The sequence below is a fragment of the Bombus pascuorum genome, chromosome 2 (genome assembly GCF_905332965.1).
Source record: "Bombus pascuorum chromosome 2, iyBomPasc1.1, whole genome shotgun sequence".
Classification (NCBI taxonomy): Eukaryota; Metazoa; Arthropoda; class Insecta; order Hymenoptera; family Apidae; genus Bombus; species Bombus pascuorum.
In genome coordinates, this window is record NC_083489.1 from 11,283,549 (window position 1) to 11,306,245 (window position 22,697).

The 22,697-nt window shown below is 41.3% G+C and overlaps 1 protein-coding gene across 5 annotated transcripts in view; it reads left to right on the forward strand.

Moving 5' to 3' along the window:
- LOC132916513 (discoidin domain-containing receptor 2) overlaps nt 1-22,697 on the forward strand; it is a 225,951-nt gene that overhangs the window by 112,899 nt on the left and 90,355 nt on the right. For 4 of the 5 annotated variants that reach the window (XM_060976590.1, XM_060976591.1, XM_060976589.1 and 1 more), the window contains one exon: nt 4,564-4,666. In XM_060976590.1, coding sequence (XP_060832573.1) covers nt 4,564-4,666 — 103 coding nt within the window. Of the gene's footprint in view, nt 1-1,816; nt 2,101-4,563; nt 4,667-22,697 lie in introns of those variants that run through there. The other variant, XM_060976593.1, reaches the window with a different exon arrangement.

A 22,697-nucleotide genomic window follows, 5' to 3' on the forward strand; every position in this document is an offset into this window, starting at 1 on the left:
TTTCCGTAGTAATTATATATCGTTCATGATACCTGTGAATTGTCTCCTCCTTTATGCTTTTCTTCTCTTTTGTTCTATCAGTTTACGCGTCGAAGAAAATCCGATCAGACCTCCCTTTCTTTCCTCACTCTTGAGATTTTTGTATTTCAATTAGTCAGGTTATTTGCATCGAAGGCAGAGAAAACTAGTTGGTTCCCTTTTCAGATGGATTTAATTAACGCCAAATATAATCAAGGCAACGCGCAGAGTTGGCTGCCGATCGATGGGTTTCGGTATTCATGAGTCAATAGGCCATATTATAAAACGGCTCGGGAAGAAAAATGGCGTCAAGAGGCGATCTTTCAAATTGCAAATTGATTAGCGCTTTTCTGGTACGCGAAAACGGTAACCGGTTATATTTCATCGCTCCATGCGTCGCGTCGAATTTATTTTATTGAATCGGGCACTCGTTTTTCCGCCAATTAATTTAATTAATACGCTTGAACAACGATGAACAACGAGCCCGCTTAAGGATTGGCAGTTTCATTCAAACGAAACTTGAATTATGAACGAACGTTTCGGTGCATGGCCTTCCGTGTGCGTTCGAAATAGAAACAATCCTTTCCCGTTGAATTTTCTGCCAAAGAAGATTATCAACCCACTAGCAAGATATTATTCTCCTCGTATTATTGTCTAGAAGCAGACACGTTTTCTTGAGATACTTGTGCATGATATAGTTGCGATTCTCTTACGAGCTTCGTAGTTCAGGAGTCCTCTTTGTCCGACTAACTATCAAACGAAAATAATCTGAATTGTACTGCGATAATAAATTGTATTGTCAGCTAAGGATATAACGAATCTATTCATAAATAGGAAGTATAAAGAAGGATCGAGTTTGAAATGAGTTTTGAATGATGCTATTCAATATTAGAAAATTAATCACTAGTAATAGTTTTATTATAATTTTATCGCGCCAACCGATCCCTTTGTCTCTGTTATTTTTACAATTAATTAATATTATTTGCGTAATTACTTACCTAACCTCGGATACTAGGTTTCAGAAGGAATCCGTCAGCCGTGTAACCAAGTCTAATTGGTGGTTATGTAGCAAAGCACAGAGCTATTTTCCTTCCTCAGCCTTACGGAAACGAACAGAAACACGTGTCAGTTGCAAATGACAGTTACTTAGAATATCAGACACCTATAGATCAACTAATATTCCTACTAATTAAGATCTTTCTCCAAACAACCTGTACAAACCATTAGGTACGCGAAATTGTGATCGTAAGAACAATGAACATACGTGTCTCAAACCACGTCAAGTTTATATATACACAAATACCCATATCTTCCTCTGTACGTTTATGTTACTGACAGATCGTTGCAAACCTTCTCCAGTTCGAATGCTCTGGCAACGAGTCTGTCAGATCCGAAAGTTCCGTGCAATTTTTGGCCAAGAGAGCACCTGCGCGAGGTTCGTGGAACCGCGAACTACACAGTCGGTCTGTTTGCCGCGAGTTCGATAATTACAGCACGGCTCATCTAGTGGCGCAGTTTGCCCCAGTAATGGATGCTGCATAAAGAGGCGCAGTCGGTATTCTGGAAAGCGCGATCGAAGTTACACCGACGCCAGGATGGCGACAGTTCTAAGGATTGAATTGCAAAGAGAACTAGGCCGTGCCTATCTGACAAAGTACAGTTTGCACGGCGTAGACGGGCATGCATATTGGCAAGCCGGGGAACAATGGGCGAGCGTGTCGCACGGCAAATGTTTTATTCCAGTGAGCAATTATGTCAGTGTACTTAGAGTTTCCAACGCGTGTGCTCGTCGATGCGCCTCGTCGGGCAACTTCCCCTCTGTGAAGTATACGTTACTCCCATGAAGTTAATTTACCGCGTAGTTTTCATTATCTTTTCTTCCAAACGTTTTAATTTTCGTTCAACCCCGGCGTAGCTACCTTTTCCTGTGAGAAACGACTCGTTGCTATTATTTCGGTAGAGCGAAAGTTTCGTTAAAAGTTTTGGATTTAAACGTAATTTCAGGATCGTCGATTTGTCAATGGATTTGTCTATGTAGCTGATAGTGAATAGTTTCAAGGGGAGAACTGAATCCGACGAGAGGTGAATTCAAATTAACGTAAAAGCAATTATTAGTTCGGCGTGGGATTTTAAGTTAACAGGGTACGCTAGCGAGAACTGTTGGTTTATTGTGCCTGGTCGATGTTGAGCGTTTATCGAAAGGAGTTCGTTCTGATTGTGTTTTGGAAATGATTGTTGAACGTGAGGAACTGCAAACAATCTCCCTGGAAATTGTCCTAAACAGAGCTCGGTGAATCAGTCACGTACTCCTGTTAACTGCTTCGCCATATCGACTTGCGTTCCTGCTTAGACACTATTTAATCGTTCACCGAGATCTATTCATAGAACGTTCTCGATTTTACTATTCCGTTTGTTTTATCATTCTGTAGAACATAATACGCCGTTAACTTTGTAAGAAATGTTATCGAAACCATCGATATTAAGCAAAATTTTACCTGCGCGCGGTAATATTTGAATATCGAAAGTAGATTCGCACTATGCGTAAATCATAATACAGAAATTTGGAATTTTCGTCATCCAGCGGAAATTCCAAATTGGAACTGGTGTTTGTAACTCCGTTTTTCGTAAAGTCAACGTTCGACTTTCTCGAAAAAGAAATCTTATTTTCGTAAATTTATCTAGCATTGGAAGATGACAGATAATTTCGAATTCCATGGAGAATTGAAAAGCATGATGTTCGCGATTGGCGTTATTCTATGCATTGTAATTTACAGAATCGATCAGCATGGCTCTTATTTTTAAGATGAAACTCTGAAAATCGATTTTCATAATCCTAATCATAACACGAATTAATCGTTTCAATCGTAAAATCAAAGTTTTCTGTCGTACAAGAAGAAAGCGTATTAACGCAACAAGCGAGAACTCGCTCGATGTACTACGTTTTAAGGAAAACAAGTTCGCTCAGCAACGTCTTACACGAAACTGTGATTCGTGCGCAAAGTCGGAAAACCAGTCTATTCTGTCTGTATGTAGAAGACAATATATATACATACAAAACAGAACGGTGATGCAGGCGAGTTTGTAGAATTTGGAGAAGTAAGAAGCCAGGACGAAGTTTCGTCGTAGTAACACCGAGTCACCAACATGAACAGAAACTAACTATATTACTGGTACGCATGACAATCGCAGTTGGTAGAATATCAACTCAAGTTGCGCGATTGCGACTTTCTAGCGACCCACATTTTGCAACTTCATCGTTCGTTAAGTCATTTTCCTGAGCACCAACTTTCTTCTAAACATAGTCGTCTACGTCTGTTTTATCGTCGTTGCAATATCCTCTATTCGAAAAATCATAAGCTTCGCGGCTATTTCCAGTTTAAAATCTTTACGAAAATTCGAAACTTCGGAACGTTCAAATACCAATTAAAACGAAACAAACGTATTTCACAATTCGATGCGATAGAATATTGTATTTGTAAATAAATTAAATCAAATTTGTATTTTTAAATAAAACGAATAAAAGCAAACTTTCGCCCGTTATAACGCTGCTTGGCGAAAATCATTGCTAGCGTGTTGGATCTCTCAGGATGCTAGCCAATCCCACGTCCGCTGCATTCTGCAGTTTTGAAACTTTCCAACGTAACAGCAGTGTCGTGGCTTAAGTGAACCGGCACGATATAGGCTGTCTCGTGCTACGTCACTATGTATTGAACAATTTATTACAGTTGGTTATCTTCGCATAGTTGTACGATCTCTCGTACATGCTATCATTTGTCCGCCAAACGTTTACCCGATAAAGTCACGTAATTTTTACTCGAACAGAGAGCAAAGAAAAGATTGAATCTTTTTAAAGAAAAGATAGCTTCAATCGATAAATATGAAATTAGGATGGTGCAAGATATTTGTGTCAGGTTATGGTTTTGTTTTATCGCTGCTAGTATTTTCGTTCCTTTCGTTTATCGTGGTCAACTGGCAAACTTTTACGGGGAAGGGAACGAGGAAGGAAGTTCGATCGCAGTTTGTCCGTGAACGCCGATTGGGTCCCTTGTGTGCACACAACGAAGTCACACGCCGGTGGCGACTTGTGTTCTCGTGGATTTCGTTGGAGAATTTTGACACGGACCCGTAACCGTGCCACTGCAAGGTGTACGTACATGTATTTTGCGGTAACGTGGCATTTTCCAAACGAATTCGAAATTCCCGAGCGTATAAAACGAATTATACGGACGATCTATTAAAATCAATGCGACGATTGAAAACAGTCTGTTTGTCATCAGTCAAGTTTTAATTAGCTAGCTAAATAACAAAATACGTTAAATGCGCGCTCGACCCGTGGAAAAGCGTATTTTCTCGTGATTGTTCGTCGAAGTCTAGTTTATGCAGAGTTCCAACCTGAAAATTGCCACCCGTTTCTCATTCATTAACGTTTAATTTTGCGCACCACCAATCCAGCCCCACTCTGCTTAATATAAAGCGGCCCATAGTTGACAAAGCGCGCGCGAATAGATATTGAGTTCTGACTAACGCCGTTTCGAATCCTTTCAGGACAATGTACCGCGGCACTGGGCATGGAGAATGGCGAAATCCCCGATGAAGATATATCGGCCAGTTCTATGTACGATCCCAGTCTTGGCCCGAAACATGCCAGGTAAGTGAACAATGATATCGCGAAATGCTCGACTGCAGTTAAGTCGGCCATTTTGATTTAGCGCTATAGTTTCTGGCTTTGTTGAATGCATGCGAGTGCTGCTTGATTGCAATTAATCGATACGAAGGATCTGTTGCTTGAAATTCAAATTCCTTACTAAAACAAGGTATTAAACCAGACGAATACATTGGTTTTCTTTATCGAACGTTTTAACCAAAAGTTACTCTCCCATTCGTCTTAACGATTTGCAAGAAAAAGAAAGGAAAATAATACAAGTTTAAGAAGTAGAAGATACGAACCTAAAAAAGTTGTACGATTGTATCGCTGAATCGGCTTTTAATTCTCGACCGTTAAAGAGACACGGAGTATCGGTTTGCCAGAAGTTAAAGAAGTAAGTACTTACGTTGAACATCGGCCAACTGGTTGGTTTAATCAACTTTGCCCAACTCTCGTCCTTCTTTTTTCCCGATTGTAGGATTAGGTAACGATTCTTTTCTTCTCGCGATACACTAACCTAACTGCGTTATCTCGACGATAGGACATTTTTTTCTTTTCGCAATATGTAACGATACGTTTGCTCAACACGCTGCAATACATACATACGTGTGTTGGATAACGGTGAGCGTTTAACTCGGTCGAGTATGTAAACGCAACGGGTCGTTTCCGACGCGGTGGATATAAATCTCGAGCGTTGGAATGATTAAGCTCGATAATTCGACGTCTGCGGCTCGGAGGTTAAACCCTCTAATTGCGTCCAGATTCTTTCTGTTTCGCATTCTGGATCGCGTGACGCGCACGAACGTTTCAACAACGCGGCTGCCGGCTGGTATTTAGCGAGTCCACTAGGCGGCTCGGTTTTATTTCTTATTACAACGGCGAGATTAAAATCTCTAGGCTGCCCGGGGCAGCTAGAAGCATCCCGTGCCTTGGCTCGGCTGGCATTAAAATGTTAAATAGCACACGGCCTGCAAAGCACGCTTATAAAATCCTGTTATCGAGAGCCAGAACGAGTATCAGATAACGAGATGCGAGAACGTAGCTAATAAACTGTAAATATCGAATTAATCGCTAATCGATGGGAGAGGAAAAAAATGGCCAAGAAAAAGAAAAACGAGGGAAAGTGTTCGAGCGAAAGGATAGGTTCGAATCGATCCTTTTTCACGGTATGAAAGTCGCGAGTAACTTCGTTGGAAGAAAAATCGCGAGGTCAGATTAACCTTGATACACTCGGAAGCCGAGTGTCTATCGTTTGTCAAAAAGAGGAATCGTCTTCCTGACATTTTTACCAGCGATATTACGATCCTGATTCGTTGCGAGCGTCGGACGGCTGACAGCCAAATCGATTCGGCACATTTACGAACCGAGGCAATTTATGAGGGTCGCTAGAAACGCACCGCGGATATCACCGACCCATGTCTGTTAATAATGCGCCTCGACATGCTCCGTTTCGTGACGTTAGAAATAATATTGGGAGAGGCGCGATTTCGCTCTACTCTTTGCTCTTTATTCGCTTTATTAACGATTCGATTTGAAACCGAAATAGAGTCTTTAACGTCGATGATTCTTTTCAAGCGTTTAAATCGTTCGCCGTTAAAGTTGAGAACGATATAGTAGTACATTATCTGCAATTGGATCATCGGTAATTGTAATTACGCTAAGATACATTATTCAGAAAGATACAGAAACGTTTTTTAACCTATAATATACATATATCTAAAAGATTTCTAATTTTATCAAAATAAATACAAGTTGGAATTCAGATTATTAAACCAACTATACATTTTGAAACAAAAATATAAATTTCGTGACACAAAATACGGCATGCATTTACAGAAAAAATGAAACAGTGTCCAATTAAGTAAATCGCAGTCCTCTTGTACAATAATATTTCTTTCTTCCCGATTTCGGCGCTATCTCACAGAGTTAAGTAAGACAGAAAGCAACTTATGTACTCGATGAACTCGTTTAGGATCCGTGTACAGGCAAAGAGGGCAGTAGTTTGGTCGTTTCGAGCGAGTTTGCAGGTGCATAGAAGCAGGCACGAGCCTGGTTCGATGTAACGGAGGATAGAATCGAGGGAACGAGTGGGTGTTGTAGGGGCGCAGGGAGAGGAACTGGGTAGGGTGAACTCGACCCCTACAAATTACCTCCAATTTCGTGTAAATTCCTCGTTCCTGCGTCAGCATAATACCTGTATTAGGACGGCCAGCTCGGGCTCTTAGGCGGCAATAAATCTGTATTAGGGCGAGGCGTTGCTCCTCTTAGCAAAAGGGGTACAACGCCCCTGGGCCTGGCTAATTTTTCACCACCACGTTTCGTCTACGACCGGCTGTCTGGTAAGATCTCGCCCTAAATACAATTCGTCGGACAGTGAAGGAGAGACAAAGAGAAAGCGGAAAAGTGTGAGCAATCGTCGTTCTCTCGATACATTGTCCTCGTTTCGATTTTCACCTCTCTCCAACCGTGACTTCGTGCGACAACGAATTAGCCAGCAGTGGCCGCTAATTAGACCGCAATCGTGGAGCTCTAATTCGCTTCTGATTGTACCGCGTCATCCCGTTAATCTTCGCGTGGAATTCCCGGAATCAAGATTCAATTTGAGTTTCCGTATATTCGTTGGTCGAACAACTGTTCTAAAGAGAGAGAAGAACAGAGGAACTCGTGGAAGATTTTGCCATCGTGCGGGATGAAAGCTGGAAATTCGAAACGACACGATATCCACTGCTGTGAGTAAGGGTTCGGTGACTGTGCCTGCTTACGTTTATCGCGATACACGCGCGTTATCTCGCCGAGATTGACGATAAGCTCGAACGTGCCACGCTAACGTACGATTATAATTATAGATGGAAGATACGTTTCCATTAGGAGGTTCAACCGTGTATTGCGGTGTAAGATCAACCGCGTTGCAGGATACCTTTGACTCACGAGTTAATTTATCGGTACGACTGCGTTTTCGATGGCGAATAAGTTCATCTGATTTCACGTGTTAGATTAATGCCAGTTATTACCCCATAATTTACGAAGTTTCCTCCTGGGAGTAGCTTTATTACGTTAATAGCTACATGTCGTCGTATTATTTCTTCGTGTCTCTATTCCTATTACTTTGTTGTGAAAAAATTACTACAAGAAATAATTACTTGCTTATTAATGTTTATGAGTTTCATAAAAAATTCATATTTTCACCTTAAGTATACGTATTACATACAAAAGCATCGTTCCGAATTGTTTGAGATAGAAACAACGTAGCTTTTATACGTTGTTTGTATTACAAACGTCGTCGTTTGTTAGAAATTCAAGAAAAGCAATCTACTCAATTTCTCGAAGGAACAACACAATTTTTGCGGGAGGTTCTGAAACTTTAAGCAGCCCACCGCTGGGCGCAAACCTGGCTTTTGTCTTCCGTAACAAACAATGTCGCGTTTCGTTCGAGCGTTACAACTCTGACCTATATCCGGCTTTGTGCCGGGCGTTCTCGATTTTCCAGCGTGAAATATGCACTGCATTTCCATCGTATTGTTACCGCACAAAGGTCCGGCTAGCGTGGGAAGCGACGGTTTTTGTAATCGGCTAAAAAAATGTTTATCGAAAGGAAGCGCGAAAAAGAAACGTATTTGTCGTCCACTCGCTGTGTAAACCATTTTATACTGTCCTGTCGTGGCCACTCTGGTTTCGCCTATTTCCACACAATGTATCGAGTGGAATTCCTCTGTCAACGAAGACAAAACACTGTCCTCTAAAATTAATTCGAACATTGTGTTTTTCAATCCTCGACCTTCCACCAGTTCCCGAATGTCAAAACTCTCAAAGTGATATGTGAACGAAATGTCATTGTTATTCTTGAAAGCTTAAATTTAACGCTATAATGGCCGGTAATGCCGCAGTGACGTCAGATGGCCGCTAATGCTACACTGGTGTCACGTGTTATTTACCTGTTTATGCATTTCTTTAAATATTCATTACCTTCGTTTCACTTTTCAAATTGCAATCAATGAATTTTCTTACGAATATAGCGAGAATCGCATTTTAATAATTCTGAACGTGAAAATTATACTTAGGTGAAATTAGGTCGACATAGTCTTAATGTTCTATACGTTTGTTATCGTCTAATATTAATATTGTAATTCAATTTTAATATAAAAAAAGAAATATATTTCTTATAGAATCTCTTATTACACGAAATTGTAAATGCCAGGAAGAAAGGACATCCTTGATCACGATTAGAACAGTCATCAAGCTAAACTAGGAAACCTGCCAAGATTTCCTTGATACCACTCCCAGAAAGAGCGTGCGAATCGTTGGGGCAGAATCACGTGAAGTAAACTCGGAGAACGGGATACAAGAAGGCTAACGGGGTTACATCGCGGGGACACTCGTTCATTGGGAAAAAAACGAAGATCGATAATGGCTTACGGGAGTGGATGAGCATCTGTACGTGCTAGGGAAAAAGTTTTCGTTTTCGTGGCCGAGCTAGTGACCGTTCGTATCGTTTTAGAACTGGCATGAGACGGAGGGGGGCACGAAGAAAGAGTCTCGAAAGGCGAGTCGAAGCCAAGTGGGAGAAAGCTACGGTAAAAACGCCAATGATAGAGAGAAGGAGCAGAATGACGAGTTGGAGGAAATAAAAGAAAAAAAGGAGACTGAGAACCAAGTAGGAAGGAAAAAAGGGAGGTGGGAGCCAAGCATGACAGGCCAAAATCTTCGACAGAGGGAGCACGGGGTGAAAAGGCGGAATCACGCAGACATAAAACGTCCTACGGCGTTACGTGCGCTTTCAGCGGTCGGAGCCAACGAAAAATGGTGGCCATATTCTCCCGACCTTCCAACCGGGGCTATCTTCCACTTTGTTACGATTCGAAAACCCCGCTGGCTCTGGTCCCTCTCTCGTTCCAGTGATTTATGAACCGACAACTACACCCTCCGTCCTTCGCCATTCGCCACGCCGTATCCCCCTTCCTTACATCCCCCTCTTCCTTGTCTGTCGTAGTCTCCTCTTATTTTTTATTTTTCTACGTTTCGTATCGCCAGGTACGTACCGTGGTCCCGCGTGGCACGACGAGTCTCGATACGTCATATTATGCCCGAAGGAACCGTCTCCCCCTAATAGTCTCTTACACCCCCAGTCGTGACTGTTCGCGTGACGACGTTACACGGTCGCATAAATCTTGGCCAGCCGCGCGGACTGTGGCTGTGTATCGATGTAAACCACCGTCGGGTTTTCTCTGGCTTCGAACTCGAGCGAAGCTTCGAACGGCTGACCGGTGCGGTTCCAGGGATTTCGGGGCCAAGATCGGCGAATTGTTTCGATAAACGAAATTTACGTGGCAGATGTGTGAAACAGCGCTCGCCCGTTCGAAATACCGGTTCATTCGCGGTCGTTGAACGCGATTTAGGGGGCCGTCGGTGTTGGCCCGAGAGCGAGCACTATTTGGGAAAGAGATTTTGGAAGCGTATGGTTATCGACCTCCCTAAATGGCTATACCATGAGAGCTTCTTGCAATGGTATATGATAATAGGAAGTTTCGAGCGAAAGGACGAAAATTTATCGACTAGCGCGTACACGACGATTTCTGTAAGCGTTAAAGTCAACTGTATAGTTTCGTGATTTTTACGAGTATTAATGGGACTGAGCTCGACGAAGATGGACGAAACAGTTGGAAATTTCTTAACGTCACGGTTTATAGCCGCCTGTAAAATTTGAATTCCACCCCTGCAAGTTTGTCCTGCTGATTCTTTAATGCGGCTTTTAAAAGTACCTGCAGATTGAAAATTTTATACCTAGCGAAACTAGAACGAGATAATCGTGCAACGTAACACCGCGGAAAATTCCTTTCCGGAATCTACTCCGTTTCGTCCTTATTTTAAGAAATGTTATCTGGACCTGTCGACTAGAAATCTCTGACTATTCGTCGAATCGGATGACTTGCTAACTTATGCATAATAGCATTTTTACGATCGAAATAACCCGTCTTAACATTCCATAAAAGTAAACCGTGGAAGCTTTATATCTGGGTGATCAATCGGCAACCATTAAATCGGTCGACCCTTGAAAGTGCTTTATCCATGGAAGCCACCCGCCATCGGTCCGCTTATCCCGTTGAAACCTCTTTGTTTCCTGGCTCTCTACATCCGAGACGACTGGTTTCAACGCAGCGAGAGCTTCTCTTTATCCCGGAGCTGATTCGTTCCGAAAACTCGGTGAAATTCTTATCGTAATTGCACGGTCCTCGACACCGAATCGGGGTTATGCGTTCAACGACGCTCGTCGATTGAAACAAGGAAAATTGTTTGCAAATAATTGCGAATTATTTCCCCTTTCGTTCGAGGGTAATCGTACTCGATCGTCCTAAAATCGATCCTCGATGGCTAAACGTGTCGAAGATTCGTCCAGGAGAAGGCCTTATCGACTGCAAGCCGGTGATTCTCGACGGCTCGTTCTCGATTTTCCTTTTGTTTCTCTCCGGTTGGGATCCGATTGGCGACTCGTTCTATCGAACGCGAATCCTTCTTTCTTCCTTAAACCGTGCAAAACCACTCGACGCTCAGAATGATTCATTCCGAAGAGACGGTAAGAGCGGCCGTTTCAACCGAGATAACATCCAATCGCGCTTTAACAGCGACGTTCTGCCTTCGTTAAATTAACATACTCGTTAAGATGTAACTGGGTCGTCGACCACGGGGGTATAGCGAGACTGCGATAAGTTAGCTTGCGCTTTTTGCGCGGCTGACGTGAACCGTCTTACGATTTTTCACGTGTCTCCATCGAACCGTGACGCTCGACAGTGGAAAATCCTTGGGGAATTCTATTCATTCCTTAGACAGTCTTTTTCTTATTTTTACCCATGTAAAGGGCCGACAAGGGGAACAGAAATTGAAAGTGGAATTTGAGACAGTTCTTTGGAATTTCTTATGTGTTTTTTTTTTGGAAAAGTTGAATTTAGAAAAGCTTCGATAATGGTGCTACTATGATCTCATGAACTACCATTTCGATGTACATGCCAGAGCAATCAAACGTGTATCTACACACATATGTATATAGATTCTTGTGCATCTGGCTTTTCACATGCTACATTCATCAGAACACGCAGTGCAGCCACAACCTTCATGGTGACAAGTGCTAAATATGAAGCAAATCGTATATGCATGTCCTTAAATTTAACAAACCGAAGGAAGAGAAGATCGAAATCGGATGTAACAATTTATTTGGGAAAAAATGTCAACGTTCCATGTACGATGAAAAATTGTTCGAAACATTTGAATTGAAAGCACAAGAACGACACTACACGTGATACATATTCATGCGACAATCTTTGCCCACATCCCTATCCAGTTTCAGGGGCCTCAAATATTGACGTACACCTGGACAACAAGCTGCACTATCGACACGAAGTTTGATTTCGTAGTACTGAACTTCATAGAAAATTTTATCGAGTCGATATCCGAGTCGCTTTGACGGAAATCCGCTATCTCACGAACGAAACGAGCGCGTTTCATCCTTCGAATTTCGGTATCTTTAACAATTCCTGAATGAATAGTGTCAGAGGCAACTTTATCGTCGGCATGCGAACGTTCGTTCTTTCAGACGGCGGATTAGAATTGAAAATCAGCCGAGGAGGAGCAGGAAATTCGCGTTTGCCGGAAGAAATGCGATCACGTGCCGCCCTAGGCTTACCAACTTTATGATCACCCCGTGCATAAACTTCGTACAAAGACCGTGCTAGTACGCCCACATGCTTTTAGTTTTATTTAAGGTCACTGTCGTTCGTAGACGACAACTGGCCCGTTATTGAATATCGATACTTATCGTAAATCGCGAGGCCGATGTCCGCGTTCTTCCCCCGAGATTCTTCCGCGATTGAAAGAAGAAAGTCGACTATTCAACGTTTACGGGATACTTTTGCAAGTATAATGCACGAACGGCGCCTCGCCAATGCGTTGATCGTCTTTAAAGATTGTTTCTCCGATGTTGGAATCACTATGCAGACTGTTTGGTAGCGATGATGTGTCTGCGGATCATGAATTGTGCAGTAGATTTTGATATTTTTAAACATTGTTTGATAAGTTTTATCTTATTACCTGTTGCAAGGCTGTACGAAAAGATATTCCAAGCTTTAGCTATTTTTAGCTTACTTTTTATAACCACTTTACTTCTTAAATCAAAGTATTACGATGCACCCCTATTTTCAAACGAAGTGCGTTTTTTTATCAGGTTCCATACGTTTCATCTTCATAGGATCACATCTTTGAAGTCGTATGAAAATATATACTACAGTACAAAATTTAACATGTTTGGATTTCATTAATTACTGTGTAAATGCTATAATTATACAATGGCGTTTCAATACTTCTTATAGTCACTGTATAAAGAATATGGAAAAATGTTTCAAAGGCAGATAAATGGAATTGTGCTGACATTTGTTTTATTTAAGAAATAACTTTAGGAAGCAATATGAAAATTATACGTATATTTCAGTTTTCTAATGGAGATCTATATTTTTGATATCTATATATATGTATGCTCTCTTCTGTACAAAATATTATATTCCAACATGGTATCAAACAAATCATGTTGTATTTAATGAGATAAAATAACGCGCACAGCTGGCGGGTTATAAATCAGCTTTTTCAATAATTATAATGAGATGAATCATTTTTGTTTTACACGAACGGTATGCAACATTTCCGGGCGCTACAAGATTACAAACATCGTATCCATGAAATGCAATCGAGAAATTGGTTCACACATTGTTACGGGTTCCGCGTCCCGATTGTTTTTGAATACAGACGCGAGATCGCGTTATTTTGCATGATTTTAAATTGCGGTTTATTTGTTTTATTGCCATAACAATTTCGTATGCCGTGAAATTGAATGTAGCGTTGGATATCAAGATTACATTTTCGTTAATACGTGTGCTCGTGTATGAAATCCGACTATGTTTCAACTTAACTTTTGTACACGAATTTGTGTATTTTCAGTCTACCTGTTCAACAAGGAAATCGTATCTAAACATCAAGCCAGATTTAGGGCCATGTTTGATTATACAGCAAAACCAAACAGTAGACTGTCATTAACTCCTAAAATAATCAAAAGTATCCCTAATTAACCCATCGGCCACCCTTAAGTTATATCTAACACAGTCATTTCCTCATATCCCTTGCCAAATTTTATTATTCAATCAAGATCAATTTTTTCTTTCTCCCGCTACGTGCAATTGTAACGCAACACTAAGATAAGCGTAATTATAATCCAGCTGCTCTATGCGTGAATATCACATCGCTATGTAAGTAAAACATTCTCAAATCGCTAGAAAAATAGTCGACCAGTATTCCACATAGTTTCATCGAGAAAGACGCGAAATACATGTATACATACAATCGCGAGTCCGGCAGAGCAGGAATCAATTTTTCTCCAGAACATCAGGCTGGGAAGGGGGCATTTATTTTTTCATCAAAACGGAGCAAAACAGAAGGATCGTGTGCGTCAAACGTGAAACACGATTCGCGTGAATGCGAATGCAGTCGACAGCGACTGGCAGCGGAAATAGAAGAGGGAAAAATGACACGGTCGCTTTGTGAGCCGGTGATATTTTCTGATTTAAAGTAACGAGCGAAAACCGTATCAAGGTATCGAATTTCCATGAAGGAGTTTCGTCGGTCGATCTGCCTGGGGCTTCGGTATTATTCCGCGGCGAGCGAAGCGTAGAAAGACGCAGCCGATAACGAAAATCTATTTGGTTGCTTCCGCGTTCCGCGAGAAGCGTGTGAACACGACCTCGAGCTTCGTACATGGCCGCGTACGTGCATCCTTATTCTACTGTGTTCGTGCGTATCTCACGCCTGGCGCGACGTATGCACGTACCGCTCGATTTTCAGTTTCGATTCATCGGGACCGAAGCGAGTATCGAACCCACGTATCGAACATTCCGCGCTTCTCTTTATTCCCCTTCCGGTCCCCTGTGAAACCGTGAGCAACCGAGACGAAATTCTCGTTAGCGATAACGTGAAATTCTATTTGCAATCATCGGTGACGCGGCGTGTCTGCCTTATCGAGTTCCAGCAGAAAGTCTCTCCTCCGCGAGTTCTTCAACTCGGGATCTTTCTCCCTTCCGTGCATATTTTCGCGAGAAAGCGCTGCGTTTTCTCAGCCAGCCCACCTTCGCTCGTCGTTTCTCGTAAATTCGCGTGCACGTTGGAAATCGGATTTAAAGCGAACCCGATTTTATCGGGATTTCGTTTCGTTCGAGAAGTTTGTCTGTTAAATGTTGGATCGGAATCAACGTTTACCGGCCGCCAAGGTAAGCCGGTAAAAGCGTTATCGTCCCGCCCCCTTCCTCTTTTCTACGACGATTAAGGTTTCTTTCTAAAGGTTGCAAAGTTTTCGGAACAAAGTGATACGATCTTCTCTTGGTGAATCACCGCACGTAGAGTACAATGTGCTTTTTGTTTCTTTAGTTTCTACTCTTTTCGTTGTATTCTTGATGCGAATGCTCGTTTAATGTACAACAGATTTCCATTTATCTAAACTCCAATTATTGGAATTTTAGTTAATGCCCGTTTAACTGAGCATTACTAAATGGAAACTTTCGTTAGTTGAATTTACTTATCCGAACGCGAGCTGCTATTAAGTTAACGAAAAATAATAGGTAAAGAGGAAAATTAGTAAACTTCTTAATAGGAGTTCGTGTAATTCATATAATTATGAGGACCATTTATCTGAACATATCGGGAGACAAACGGTTTATATTCTATTTATAATTGGACTTCGTTTAATAGTAAAAGTTTACCAATTTTCTTCTCCGCCTATTATTTTTATTGTTACTCAGATAAACAGAGTTGTACCGTAAACGAAACCGCGAGAAACCGTCGCTATTTTCGTAGACGGTTGTAGCGTGCCATCGCTAAAACAAAGAATCTCGTCTGACGTCGTTACTGACTTAGCACGACGATCCCCTTTCTTACTCTTACCCTCGTGGAAAACTTTGCTCATTGGGATTGAATTTAGGTTTTGCACGATAGTGGAGAGTTTAAGTCGGTACAACGAGTCCGAAGTTGTTGTCTCACAAAAGGTGAATCACGTATCTCTCGGCGACGTATGAGCGTCGTACGACGAAAGAGTTTCCGGCCGAGTCACAGGGATGACTTTTGCGGATTGTCGTTTCTGATATATGACGAGCCGAAACTTTGTCCCCGCTTTAGTTTACAGAAGCTTTCATTATGCATGTGCGCCGCCGGAGAGCTCTGTGCCGCGGCAATTTCACTTCGCAAACACTGGTAAATCTCGAATGGAATATTCGATGCGCCCTAGACGGCTGAATTTCATTTTTCCTTAATGGAGTTCGCTATACTATACCACGCTGTCACTGTACCTTCGGTATTTGCATGCTTAAAGGGGTATCGATAAGGGTTTGTTGTCAGAAATTCTCGATTGTCATCCGGAAATTTATTATTATGGACGAAGGATATACTTTACCATTTAAAAGCATCCGAACGTTCGTTTATTTTCGGAGGTATCTTGATTAAAAAATGACGAATAAATCGAACACCAATCATTTTATTCTTCACAATATTACATAGAATATTATTATGAGGCGATACATTTTGAAATGCTAATATACAATAATAAAACTTTTAAGCGTAATTGACAAGCTTTGTGGAAGCATTTTGTTGCTTAACAAACTCTTGAATACAGCGGTGGTATCTCAATAGTAATCGTGTGCACCAGTGTATGTACTAAAATATATTACTGCTATGCTTTCTAACAAGTAACATAAATCTTCTATTCCATAGAAAAGTAACGAAAGCTTCTTCTAATTATCAATTTATAGACAATTTACATACCGTCTGCTACAAGTCGACCAACTTATCCTAGCTATTAATTCGTACGTTGAATTGGTCGAATTAGTTAAATCCGGACAAATTGACCAAAGTTTTTGGATGCTTATGCAACGACACTTCGTGACATCCCTTTTGTCTATTAAAGTTAGGGTTATCGAAATATTATCGATCGTGTTGAAAGTAACGTTAGACATTACAAGTATCGAAAGGTTTCGGCTTGATGCTCGAAAGATGACCTCGTAACTTTATCGTTTGCCAGGTTATTGAATACTTTCGACGTGCTGTATAACGCGAGTATATAATTACGATATTAAATCCATTGAACATCCAGCGTACTTTTCATTTATTAAATTCGGTCTAACGCAACGTTCCATCATGCACGCGTATCTCGTTCGAAAGTTTCGTAACTCGTACAAAAGCCGTCACAATCTTTGTCCCAACGAATTTAAATATACAAAGGTGTTTCACGGATGGGGAACGTTTTATTTCAGACAACGAAAGCCGCTCGCCGAAAAACACAATTTACCTTTTATTTTCTACGCGGAATGCCCGCCATTGTCGCCGCTGAGATTTCCTTTTTTGTCGAAATTTTTTTTTTTGCTCCCATTCCTCCATTTTTTTAACATATCGATGTTTCACGTGCCCTTTACAGTCGCGAAATATTCTGGGGAAAACGAAATCCTCGACAACGAACGCCAGTGGAGGCTTTATAACCGATATCGGGCTGAATCGCGCCCGATTCAAAAGTATAAGTTTCCAACGACGAGTTTCAGCTTGTATCAAGCCGAAACAAAATTAAAAAAAAAAAGAAAAAAAGAAAAGGAGGGAAAGAAACAAGGGAACGTGCTTAACAAGGCCCGCCAGACAGATATTCACGGAGGATAGTCGTTGGACACAGTTGACGATGTATTTCGTCGACTGTCCACCGTTGAAATATGCTCAGCCACGCAGTTTCCATCGTTCCATAGCGATTTCGCGTAGCTTTTGCCGAAAAGTTTCCGCGTTTCCGCGGATATGCTGACTCCCTTTGTTTTCCATCCTCCTTCCATCGTCTGTTCGAAACTGGAACACTCGAAGCGTCGATTAAACTACGATTATTCAACAACGTACCAGGTGTGAAAAGTTTCTTGATAATTTATTTAAATCGGTCGCGATAAATTACCGCAGCCGCGGTCACCCTTCTTGTCTCTCATTGTTTCTGTTCGTGTAAACTGTCGTCGCGTGTACGCTTTATTCTACTGATTAGAGGTCGTAGATTTAAGGATTTGGAATATCAAGTTATCGTAGAACGGTGTTCATTGTAGTACTTATGTTGGGGTTAGATTTCCGTAAAGATTCTTGCAGTTTTAAAATATAATTTTCATGCTAGGTAGAAATATTAAAACTCTGTTTATATATACCGCATTCCAAACTGTAACATCGTAATAAAATTTTTATTCGCTATACGAGTGCAAGGTACAAAAGATAAGAAGGCCTCTGATTCTTCGACACTTGAAACGCCAGATTTCTCTATCGCAATGTTCTTCTTAAATACGCATACGGTGTAAAAATGATCTGCTGTTATTTTAAATGGTATAGAGACTGACTGATATGCTACAATCCAAATAACGTTACATCGTTACGTCAGAGTTTCACAAGGGTTAAGCGCGATACAGCAGACACGGGGAAATTGTAGTTGCCCCGGACGTGATTTTGTTTCTTGACGGTGTTTGCTCAGTGCTGCGTGATGTTTCCTCTTCCACAGAAGATTAGTTGATCTTATGCTAACGGTTGTTTGCAGTGCAAAATTCAGGCTTGTCACTACCGCGATGAAACTTGACCGCATTCCGTGTTTGCGCACATGAGTAAACTGAATTGTACGTATGAAAATGAAGTTAAACATGTAGTATGCTTGTTCCGCACATTTTATACCCATTATCATATAGTTAGTCTCTAATTCCTCATCTATGAGAGAAATCTGTGTTTCCCTTTCTTTATTACAATCTAAAACCTGTAGAAGCTGTAAGCACTTGTAATTGAAAGAAACACTTAACAAATAAATAACACGAGCCTCTTAGAAACTGCAACGACTACCACATTAATAACGAACTTCTCAAAAACTGAAATTATCAACTTGAATAAGTTTGTTTATTGAAAAATATTATAAATAAGCGTAAATTCCACGGAAATTCTTAAAAGATTGTAAATTCAACACACCTTTTTTACTCTTTAATTTATGGGGTTAGTCGATATTGCTTCTCAACGGTTTACATATCAAGTAAAATGGTAACATTAAATTAACTTGCACGGAACGTTATTTTAATAAATAAAATAGCAAGAGTTTTAGAGACTATCTGTCTATGAAGATAAAAAAGATATAAACGCCTGCAATTATGGATTAAAACGAATAAAGCCTGATTTCAATTTCACATTCCAGACGTTCGCAATTTATCTATCGGTCGAACGGAGAATAAATTGCAAATTAAATTCCAGGTCTCTCGGTGCCCTAATTCCCCGCTTACGTTCAATTTACCACTATGTATGTTGTATCTTGGGGTTCCATCCGTGCGTCCGATAAATTTGCCATCAAACGAACGCGACATTCACGACAAGACCCCAGTCCATCGAAACACGCGACGTCACATCTAGCCGTGCACGAAAGTTCATACGTGGCCCGCATCGAGAACCGATGGAGTCGACAGGTCGAACTCGTGGCATCGAAGTAACGAAAATGGGATCGCCCCATTTGCAGATTGAGTTTGACTTGTGGAGGCTCTCCTGGGGGGATCGAGCCGGATGTGTCCCGGCTCCTTCCATCTGTAACCGACGCCAAGGATACGCGAGAAGGACGAAAATAGGGTGATATGGTATTATAAATGTATAAGTCGTCGCTTTTTCATCCGGTTTATCGTGCTTAACGGCGGACTTTGAAAAAGGATCCACGAACGACCCCGCGTGGCTGGTGCTGCCCTCACAGGCCGATGTCGTGCGGAAGCTTAAAGATCCGGGGGTCGTGACGGTAGAAAAATCGCTCCATTTCCGCCTAATAGATTCGGCAGCAAGGTCTAATTCTGGAACGAGCCCTTATGTAGGATAAGTCCGGTGTAAATTGAAGCGACCCCTTGAAAAAGTTCCTTGAGTAATCTGTACGACGATTGCGGTCTTTGATCCTACTGGGACTATATCCCAGTCCTCTTGAATAAAGTAGATGTTGATAACTAAGTTGCTAAAGAAAATAAGAATTCGAGTGAAAGATAAATGAAATCGTTATGTTAACTATTAATTAAATTGTAACTTGAATATTTGAGATTCATCATGGACCTATTCGTGTTTAGCGAAGAAGCAACGGTATCATCCCGAGAACTTTATTTCGAAGCTTTTCTTATTTGCCCTTCTCGATAGGTTAAAACGGTTTCATAACTCTGGCCGGATGTCATGGATGGCCGTGATTGACGCCTTGCGAATTTTCAAGACGATTTACTAAAAGAGCACGGACCAAAAGAGACGGAAACTAGAAAGAGAAAGAGAGGAAGAAGGGTGGAGTATGAGAAGGAACGGTTCTATTTATTGACAAGTGCTCCGTATCGAGATCCACGGATCGCTTCGAAATGGAAGCAGAATCAATCCGTGACGTTCCATCGAGCATCGCTGTCATTCAGTATAAGCTTTAATATCGACGATTCTGGTATGACTGCAGCTTTTTCCTCCCTCGTTCTTCCAGCTCAGACCACGCTGCTTTTCCATCTCCATCTCCCTACTCGTACGCGTACGTACGTACCTCTATGTACTCATTCATGCATACACACATGTACACATGTACGTATGCAAGATTGTATGACGCGCGCACGCGACCGTGTACGGGAATAGAAAAAAAAGAGGCTCGATCGAGCTCGCGTAAAATCGCACCGGGGCAGCCGGAATTTTCACGGATCATTTGGCTGATGGCATATTCGGCGGCAGCATTCCCGGCATATTCGATAACCGTTCCCGCAAGCTTCGCAAGCCCGGGAGCAGCAACCAACGAGGGACAGGTGTGCGCGCGAGCGTGAAAGAACGCGCTGCCTCCCCGCTATATATTCGCTTGTTCTCCCGCTTCCCATTGGCACGCCATAACCCGCCGCTTCCCTATAAATCCGTGTCGCCGTTCTCCCATCCCCGCGTGCCCCCTTTTCACGATAGTCCATCGAAAATATTCGATCGACCGAGCAAACTGCGGAGAGACTCGTTGACCTGCGAAACAAGTCGCGCGAGCGAGATTGGAAAAGTTAGGAGGACACGTCTTTGACTCTGGCTGGTAATAGGGATTTCTTTCAAAAGGGACCTTCGGCTAAGTTCCTCGCGAAAGAAGCGTGTCAGCAGGTTTTGGACTGGATGAAGCTCGCACGCTCTAAAACTGCAAGGAATTATTTGTCCACTCGGCGAAGACGAAGGGAAGCAACACGTGGTACTCTTCTTCGGCCGTTTCGCCACGTGTCGTTGCGTATGCAATAAATCAGCCAGCGAGCTGAGCAAGTGCTGTTACTAGATACTACAAGAGTTGATTGTGGTTCTAGGTGTTTCTGCTTGTTTCAAACGTCTAGTTAACTGTGTAGTCGAGGATAGTTGTTTAGTTCGAAGGATATTAGGTTGTTGGCGTTTGTGTTTGTAGAATTCTTGGAAGTATTGTTAGAAACAGGCATTGTTGCTGTGTGATCAAGTACTGTATAATACTATACTATACTAAATACAAGTACTATAGAAAATCACGCAATACGAATGTCAAGATTTGTTGAAAGAGCTTGACGAATATAATAAAAGTATGATTGAGTAGCGACAGATATGAATAAGGGAAATCTTTGATTTAGTATGTTTCGTGTAATTGATGAGTTTTCTCAGTATAATATTAAATATATAGCTGCTTTTATAGTATAACATTGGAAATGGGATAATTCTTAAATGCGTTAAGAATCGTTCTCCTTACAGAGAGTATATCTGACGATACGAACTGCCAGAAATTTTAATCAGTCAGTTAATAAAAATGTACTGTGATAGTCGGAAATAACATTTGTATTTGCAACGTCTGCGCAGCATTTTATCCAAAGATTTATATCAGCGCACCTTGTTTAATTTAGCTTATATAATTACCAGAGTTAAAATCACAGAAACATAATTACTTCCAAAGGCACTATAGCTCCTATCTTTTGATACGTTTCAGAACCACTGCCTGTATAATTTGCCGTTAAAAAATGTTCCCTCGAGACAGAATTAATTACAAGAAGTTGAATTTCCAACAAATCAGTGAAAAATTACCCTTCGATATTTGTTCGAACGGTGAAATACAAGCGGCCAGTTACCATTCACCGAATGTTAAGCTGAAAATCCGAGCGAGGAGGGGCAATATTTATAATTCCCGTCGAGAAAACGGCCATTAAGAGATTAAATTATCTCTCTGCCTCGAAAATTTCTACAATATCGAATCACTTGTTTCCAATCTCCTCAATCTGTGATCCATTCAATCTTCTTCCTTCATCCTTATCTTCCTCCTTTTTTCCATTTCTATCAGCGGTCCCTTATTTTCTGATACTGGTTTTGTATACTTTTTAAATACATCTCTGCATACATACATACACATATAAAACGTTTCGGAATTTCATTGGCAATGTTCTGATTATATTGGTGGAACTTGAAAACAATCTGAAAATCTATATAGAAGTTGCGAGAGATTTATTGTAAACATATTTAATAGAAAATAAGTACACATGGCGAGTGTTAAAGATGGACCCACTTAATATCGAGGCTTATCAATATAATGTTTAAATACTTTTGTATTTTTACTAAATATTCTGTACATTTTGCATACATTTACAGACCTAGCAATCGAACTTTACCAATATAATCATAGTAAAACATATCTCAGTCTAAGTCTCATTACGATTGTAATAATATTTCAAAATGTTCTGTATAACACGTAATATATCTATGGAACTTTCTCCAAGCGCCCAAATATTTTTATGAACCTCTGTATGATCCAGCGTATATTCCGGGCATCGGACCCGAGCTTGTTAGCCGAAAATGCATACTTTTCAGCGTCACACGAGTGGCTGTTCGTCTTCCGGAGTGCACTGCGCACTGTAATAGTCGCTCATTTCGCGTCTAATTAGAGAGAACGTTAGTTCTCGTCGAAACATCACCGCTATACCGTGCAACGTTCCTAGTTTCACTCGAGTACGAGTCTAAGGGG